This window comes from Brachyistius frenatus, unplaced genomic scaffold (assembly GCF_029030835.1).
Source record: "Brachyistius frenatus isolate BFR_SWC_R1_liver_20210118 unplaced genomic scaffold, ASM2903083v1 Contig_32, whole genome shotgun sequence".
Classification (NCBI taxonomy): Eukaryota; Metazoa; Chordata; class Actinopteri; family Embiotocidae; genus Brachyistius; species Brachyistius frenatus.
In genome coordinates this window covers 3,513,575-3,522,500 of record NW_027210631.1, presented here as the reverse complement: position 1 = coordinate 3,522,500, position 8,926 = coordinate 3,513,575, and the positions used below count along the sequence as shown (strand labels likewise).

Genomic DNA, 8,926 nt, shown 5'->3' with positions numbered 1-8,926 from the left:
CCGGCTCCGGCAGCGGCCACTAAACTCTTTTTGTTCCACCTCAGAACACCACCACCACCACCACCACCACCACCCTCACCTGACCCCACCGCATCTCTTCTGGTTTGCCTTGCCTACTCGTTCAGTTCAATTTGTCAATCGATCCATCATAAATGGACATAATTGTTGCACCGGGTAAAAAGACATCCTCAGTTTCCCCCCAGAGAACATCACTGGAGGGAGTCTTTTAGCAAGGTTACTGTTTTTTAGATTTTTGTTGTTTTTGTGGATGTGACACAACATAAACAAGAGAATCAAAACCCAGAGAAGGGGATAACAGACTCTGGTTCAACATGCTTCCAAGACCGCCGAAAATCATCATCACACGACTGTCGTCATCCTCATCTGCAGCTACGAAGAGACAGAACAAACGCATCCTCTGCGGCCCTCACCTGAAGCAGATGTGTGAACTGTAATTCGCAGGGCTGGAAGGATGATGCAAGTCCAACAGTCCGCTGTGAACTTGAAGGAGACATTTGGAGGTGGAGTGAGTCGTCATCCGTTGGGAAAAAAGAGCATTTCTAGCATTATGTTTCACTGTGTGTGGAGAGCTAACACACACCCAGACATAGACATGGACACGCACATCTCTATTTTCCAGCTACTATCCATGAAAAATACCTGAAATGAATCAAGCAGTCAGCTCATCTCAAAACAATGGTTAAAAAGTAATTTAATTTTGATTTTTACACTGAAAAATTAGGTTCTCAGTTGCTGTTCTGCGACACATTAACAATCAGAAGCTTTGCCAAAGTCTGCATGCACATTTGGATTTAGTCAGTAGGTTCACGCTGGAGTTTCCCAGCTCCACAAACTCAAGGATCTTCCTCGCTGGATGTTTTCATCCCGGCTGTACAGTATTACTGTCACGGAGGGATCTGAACATACAACACATGAATGTACATAATCAAGTGCATCTACTGAAAAGATTAAGCGCTGTGCATAATATCTTCTTGGCCTCTTAACGCTCTCTGCCATTCAGGTTGGATGAAGTTGGATCATCATTTCCAACAAGCGGTTTCTGGAATAATTTATCAGGCGCTAAATATCGGGCTCAAAAGCTCAACATGTGGAATCATTTGTTGTTATTTTTTTAGAAATAATTGGCAAAAATGGACGTAAAAACAACTTTAAAATATGCATTTGGACAATTCAAAATGAATGTCAGCCAAAAAGAAGAAACATGAAATAGACCTAGTTTATTTAAATTTTCATATGGATGTACATTCAAGATGTCACGATTGTAGTACAATATTAAGCTGTGCCATAAAATCCTCATCACTGCCGAATAAGAACCCTCACGCTCTACAAAATGTAATTTATATGTAGGAAGATCCTTTTTGTTTTCAATGCGACTTTTATGGCTATTCAGCTCATAAAAATAGTTCAATATTTTGGGAAATACAGCAGAGGGAGATGAGAGGACAGATACCAACGTTACAGCCAGTAGGCGATAGCTTGGTGTGAAGATTTGAAAACAGCTAGCTGACTCCACAAAATCACAACTCAACCATTTTCATTTTGGTTTTCATCCAAATGAAACCAACACAATTTCAGCTATCATGCTTTAGAGGTGCTGTTTTTTGTTTTGTTTTTTCATTTTCAGTTGTTTATGCTGCACTTAGCTCACTGCATCAAGGCGCTTATCTTCGGAGTCTTAGCAGAAGTAAAGTATTTCTTTAAAGAGTGGTGATTTTGAAGAAGTGGCATGGATAAACAATATCACACACATTATGTCACTGTTTGTTGCAGAGAAGCTCGCTAAAGTATGGATACCTACACTATGCAGAGGATGTGACCCAAGTTTAAGTACAAGAATGTATACCAAGCTCAAAATGTGTTAATCATGTTTAATTAATGTGGAAACCATTAAGAAACCATTTAATTTTACTGTTACATGGTTTTACATGGGTGACTTCTACTGTTTTCGTGACAAGAGTAAGGTTCACTCACTAAACTTAGTAAATCAATCATCAGGTAGTTCATTGTGTTGTACACTCACTGTTAACATTTATTTCACACTTTTTACAACTACTTGATGCCTTTTACCTAAACATTTAATCAGATATATATCATAACGGGATTCAAATATTTAAATTGTGCCTTTTTGATTATTTTTAATTGGCTTCTAATACAGGTATCTTTTGCAAAATAGTTGATGACGACGTAAAAAAAAACAACTCAGATTTGTCTCATTTCACTTCTTTTCTTGTGCCGTTACGTGTCGTGAACACATCCAGCCAAAGTGGACAACATTTATAGATCTTTTGTGGATCTATGTACGTGAAACAAATAGATATTTCAAATGAAATAGTGTATTATGTGCATGTTTTTGGACTACAAACATGGTCTTTTTGGACAATTGTATATGCTCTGTAAATAATCTTTATTTTATGGTACACTGACACTCATTTCCTATGAATGAGTCATTGGGGGATTCTACCTGACAAGTCTTCTGCAATCCAGTATTTGTTTTAGTATATATATATACATATATATATAAATATATATTACGTGTATTAGACCTGTTTTTGTTTTTTTTTCTCTCTTGCTGTATGACAGTATTTTTTTTTCTTTTATTTGATGCTTGTATATTTGTAGAAAATGTGTTCCCTATATCCATTTTCATGTCTTTGTGCTAACTTCTCCTATCAGGATGTATTAAATCAACGACCTACTTAACACAGTTTTCTTAGAAGTCTCAGAAATTAGGCGACAAGTTTCTGAAACTGTCTGGCTCCTGCTGACCAACGCTGGGTTGAAAATGAAAGCCACAATATTCATGTTAAATGTGTTTTTTTAAAAACGGCCATGTAACACTTTATAGAGGCAAGATGAGGTCATCCAAAGTGTAACAACACTGCAGGAAGGTCCTTACAAGAGAGTCTCATGGCTTTTGCTATCTGTCACATAGCATGGATGCTATCATGTAGCCGTACACACAAACCACGTGTGGGTTGAAGCTCTACCAGGACAATCGAACGCAGTTAGAGTTCACACCTTACTGTGGCTTATAATGTTTATCACTGCTGTCATAGAAATACCTTTTACAACCCAGTTTTGGTGAGGTTTTCTTTCCATGATGTTACTTGAATTTGAAGCTTTCCACGGCCTGGTGAAGTCAGCGAGCTTCATGACCGAGGGGTCCACACAGCCGGTTCAGTATTCACTATGAATGTTCAATAATGGATTGTTCTCCGTTTGAAAATCTGTCTCACTCTCGAAAATTCATTTATGAATGTTTAGCGCTAGTCTCATTGGTCTCCTGCTAATGTCAGAGCCTCGTCTCTTCCTCAGTTTCATCTTTTTAAAAGAGTCATCTTACAAAGAAAGCCGAGGGGCAGCAGACTTTTATCAGAAAGCTCGTTACACTACACCTCGACCCACTTTAGTATCTCAGGTATTTGGTCTGGATGAATTTTTCTTCTCACTTTTGTATAGCTTCAAATCTCCTCAACTCTTTTGCATGATTGAGCCGAGCTGTACAATACGGTTGTATATTGTGCTGGCCAAGATGAGAAGCCTTATTTTGGATTTGTAGAGCAGACAAGTCCCCAGCTAAGGCTGACTGTTTCGAAAAAGGTGTACAGAACCACCTGCCTTATTTTTCTATGGACCCTCAGCCGTGGAGAAGCACTGGCTCGATGTTTGTGCTGTTCACAGTGTCTCTGCTTCCTGTGGATCAGGCTGAACATTCAGATTTGTAATTTTACCTAAACAAAGGGGATGTTTTTTGTATCAGTGATGCTGTTTCATTACGATGAAAAATAAAAATGTGAAATAAAAAGGTCTGTTTTAGTCTTTTATTATGAAGAGGTTACACTATAAATGAAATCAAAGCGGGCTGAAAGAGTACCAGTGCCCTGGTTGTTAGTTTACTATTACATAATGTGTGTGTATGAGTCCATATTCAAACACCGGGAAAAACCACATTTCTGTCACGCTTATATAATATGTTTCTGTCCAAACTGGCATCTGGGAATATAATGACCACATTCATATTTCTGGCATAACGATTAGATGATATTAGGCCTCCAGAAATAAAATGGATCCTCCTGTTCTTGTGTACCTAGCATCTACTGCTGACATGTAACACCTGTTTGTAATCTCTCAAATAGTCAGGATGAGGAATTAGATAACTTTTCCATGTTTTTTTTCTAAATACAGGAAGAAATCAAGCTGGAAATAATTACATAAACATAGCTGTATATACTGTATACATTGTATATATCTAAAGTATACAGTAGACTTTGAGTATCTATTGCAGGATGTTGAATTAATATCAACCTTTCTTTATGCATATGCACAATGAATCCAGCGTGGGAATGTTGGACAACAAATAATAAAAATATATAAAGAGAAATATCATTCATGATCACCAAAACTAGGAAGAAGAGTAGATGTCCTTGTAAGACGTTGTAATCAAATAATAGCACTTAAAATAACATGTCATACACTAACTATGGATGTTTTTATATTTTTGATTTACTTTTTTCCCCTTCAACTTCTGACATCTTCTCTCTGAGGAGTTTGGCTATGTTTTTAATGTTTTTAATTTAATACATTTAGCTTTGTGTGTAAATAGAGTAAATATGCAAGCTTTACATTCTGTGCACAAAACACTGAAATATCAGTTTTACTCTGCTCTATACTCTGGCACTTCATCAAAGGTGTGTGTGTGTGTGTGTGTGTGTGTGTGTGTGTGTGTGTGTGTGTGTGTGTGTGTGTGTGTGTGTGTGTGTGTGTGTGTGTGTGTGTGTGTGTGTGTGTGTGTGTGTGTGAGCATCTCCGCATCTGAATACAGGTCACATCCACACTACACGGTTTTATCGTAAATCTGGTTACACAACCCTCCTGAGCTCGGCCCTCTGGATGACCACCTGCTGTGTCCTCACTTCACCTCTCTGTGCTGCTCCTCTGCTTCTCTTTGTGTAGTTGTCTGCTGGTGAGGACCTCTCAAGGTTTTTCCATCACTTTGTCCTTCAATAGTTATTGAACTGTCTCCACGCTGTCTCTTATCCAATCGACCACACACATTAGTGGGCATGTCTTTTATATTTCCCAGGACTCCACTGCATTGTTAAATTGAAAACTACATTCATCTGCCACAGGATGCAGCAAGTGTGACTCATTGTACACTGTATCAACAGTGAGTGCAGCTGTTTCAGAAGAATAAGTTTGACACCCTAAACCAGTTAATCTGAGTCATAACGCTGCAAAGCAAATAGAAACTGTTTCACAATAAGTGTAATTAAGTGAGATCAAGACTTGTCGCTTTCCGGTGTAAACAATCAAAACATGACCTGCTTATGTTTTTAACCGGTGTTAACTTCAATGAATGACAACCCGTAGTTATTTACGACCCACCTTTACTCCTGTTATCCTTCCTTTTTTCCCAACTGTCTTCATTACCCAGCTCTCAATCAGACGTTCAATCTTCTCCAAATTCCTCCCTCCTCTTCTTCCCTCTCCACCTCTGCAGCTAAAGCTACCCCCCCCCCACCCCCTTTCCTAACCCCGTTCTCTCCCTGCATTTTTTTTCCTCCCCACTCTATCTTCTTTTATGAGGATTACCGTTCAGTACAGTACAGTGGGGGTAAATTCCAGGAATATGTTCACGATTAATAACCTACTGTCTGTGTGGGAAAAAAGCCTCAGGAGCTCCAATCTAATGAGGACTGAAGTCACATTAGACGAGGGTTGGATTGTATTCACGGAAAAACTCTTATTTGAGAGAGCAACAATTTGCCTTACTAAACAGGTTGGGTGGATGACTGATCCATATAATGAAGGGCACTCCACAAGCGCAGATTGACGCCAATGCTGACCTTCCACTTCCTCTATATCCACCATATATGTCTGGATACGTTTCCAAAACTTTTAGAAGGATTCCAAATACTCTTGTGTCTAGACTCCCACCTCAGCTGTTGTACTGGATCAGTTCTCTCCAATGAAACCTCTGTCCCCGAATGCTCCATGAGGACTTCCTGCTGTATTACGTTGGAGCAAGCACATGTGTTTCTCAGAGGATTATTGATACCAATGAATGTGGATTGTGATATAGAGTCATCGTATATCTAGAAATGGCTGTTTTGTTACTAAAGATCTTGACCTACTATCTACTTCATGTATCACATTCAGTATGTCGCATGCACTTTCTTGCAATGTTAATGAAAATTAAGAATTTATTTTGTGGATCCCTGTGATTTGGATCTGCTTAAAAATGTAATGGGCTCTTCGCCGGGCCGTGCTGCAACTTTCCTCCAAATTCCATGAAAATCAGGCCGGGAAAACAAAGCAAACCAAAAGCATAACCTCCTTAGCGGACATAAAAATGATCCCAGGCCTGAGATTTGTTTCCAGCCTTTGAATCCTACTGGTCGTAGACGTCGGGTTCATTTTGAAACTTACTTGAGCAGCCTTTAACCAATGAGCAGTGATAACCATAAACCATAGGCTATGTTGTGTGTTGAAACACCACCACCACCATCACCACCACCACCACCACTGTTGGAACTACCTCAACATCATCACACTTAGCCACGCCCATTAGTCGCTGATTGGTCCACTCTTCAGAGTGACTGACCAAACCTTAATGCTAACAGGGTTTCCAGATTATACAGCAAAGACTGGAGCTTTGAGCCCTTGTTGGGCAGAGCTGGGTAAGAAAACAATTAGCAGTCATTCTGCTGTGGAGCTGAAGAAAACCTGTGGTTTGGCCCAGGCGTGCATGCGTCACTCAGAAAAGAGTCAGCCAATCAGAGGAGAGAGATATCAACCCGTCACAGAGACAAACAGCCTGTTGTGCTCCACACAGGAGCTGAAGAGAGGAGATGTGAAGCTACAGTCGGATGGATTTTGGTGCTTCAAAACAAACAATATGTTCTGATGGATATCAAGACTGAAAATAAAACACCAGAATAGCGTTATAGCGACCTTTAAGTTACAGCCATGAGATGGTTGAAGCTAGAGGCGAGCCCATTCTGTTCAAAAATGCTCCACCAACAACCTGAAGCAGTGGCGTCTCCATGAGGGTACAACCAGCAAAGACTCCAGGAAGTACCTGTGCCCAGCCAACAAATAATCTGACATGATTTTTACCAATTTAAATCTTTTTTTAACATTTAACAAAAAATATATATTGTGTTAATTCTTTGTGATCAGATTTTGTTACTTCTTGACACAGCCGGATAGTTGTTCCCTTCTGTTTACAGTGTTGTTTTCTTTCCTGAGCTAAATTAAACAGTTAGTGGCTGTAGCTTCATATTTACCACACTAGCATCAAATTCTTGACAATAAAGCGAACAAGCATATTTCCTAAAATGCTAAACTATTCCTTCAACAAAAAAATTCATTAATTAATGCCATCTTAATTAACAGATCCTTTGATCTGAACAGATTTTTTTTTCTAAACTGTAACCATGGATGAAAAAGGCTGCATACCAAATCAAAAAAGCACAGATGTAATCCAGAGGTCATTTCAGAGAATATAATCCTGAAACTGTCCCCGTGGGGATGACGACAGTAGGTGACAGTACATTCTGCATGACAGAGGACGTCCTTGCTGGATGCCAGCACCCACTGTGATCAGGGTAGGTGTGGTTATGAGACTGTTATGTAATATAGATTCAATCTCCATACGAGCTCAAAAAGAGACCCGCTCTCTGTGTGTGAGAGCATCAACTGGTGGGAACATTTAGTCAATAAATACCACCACCACTGAACGACTTTACTAAATAACACAGAAGGGATTCGATGGTTTTCAGTGTGTGTGTGTGTGTGTGTGTGTGTGTGTGTGTGTGTGTGTGCATGTGCAAGCACGTGGGCTGATGTTGTGTCTGGTTCAAGATTACATAAGATCAGCCTGCTGGTTGGATACTGCAGGCTCCTCTGGGAGCAGCATCCCGCATCCATCAACACAATAAAACGGTCACAAGTAGCAGACATCACACACACACACACACACACACACACACACACACACACACACACACACACACACACACACACACACACACACACACACACACACACACACACACACACACACACACACACAAACAGTCAACACAGACACTTAAAACATACACTGTTGTTAAAATAATAATTGGTTTCCATCTTCCAATAAGCACAGGGTGTGTGTCATGTTGTGATCGTAAGCTATCAGCTTTCAGCAGACACACACACACACACACACACACACACACACACACACACACACAGACCAACCCCCCTCCCCCCGCTGTGATGTCACTCAGCAGGCACACAGGAAGGAGAATGTAAACAATGGGAAAAACAAAGTCATTCAAGGTGACAGCGACAACTATCAGTCACATATTTATTTATTTTGATTATGATTTCAGATTATCCACATTTCTTTTATCTTTGTGGTCCCTGATGCTGGCTTTTGTACAATTTCCAGTTTTTGTGCCAGACTTTACTTACAAAGGCATTTTTTCTTTGATATTAGATACGTAATATAATGAATATTATATTTAATATACTATTTATGTGTCATAATCAATAGTTATTTTGTATAACAAAATAAATATAGGTTCATAAATTAACCTGAAAATGTAAGTCATTGATAGATATCATTATTTTGTAATGTATGTTTGGGTTTTTTTCCCTTCTATTATAGTTTTTGTATTTATGTGATTTTTCCTTCTTCTGATGAAAACTAGGTGATAAAATTGAAAGCTCCAGAAAGTAATATATGCATGTGTATTGGTGGTTGCTGCTGCTGATTTTTACTGACTTGTTTCTGTTGTGTTGGACAGTTCACTGTATGGGTGGAGAGCAGTCACCTCCTCTCAGGGACATGGCAGCTCCTGCGGCTCTCTGAATGTCAGAGATCAGACTTGGCTGACTGATATGATGCAGCTTA

General features: G+C 39.5%; 1 protein-coding gene across 2 annotated transcripts in view; it reads left to right on the top strand.

Annotated features, from left to right (window-relative positions):
• The window catches only part of slc38a4 (solute carrier family 38 member 4), a 37,347-nt gene extending 33,521 nt beyond the window's left edge, over window positions 1-3,826 (top strand). For both annotated transcript variants that reach the window (XM_069700163.1, XM_069700162.1), the window contains exon 16: window positions 1-3,826. This exon is cut by the window's left edge and continues 82 nt beyond it. In XM_069700163.1, coding sequence (XP_069556264.1) covers window positions 1-23 — 23 coding nt within the window. In that variant the 3' untranslated portion in view covers window positions 24-3,826.
• The last annotated feature ends 5,100 nt before the right edge of the window (window positions 3,827-8,926 follow it).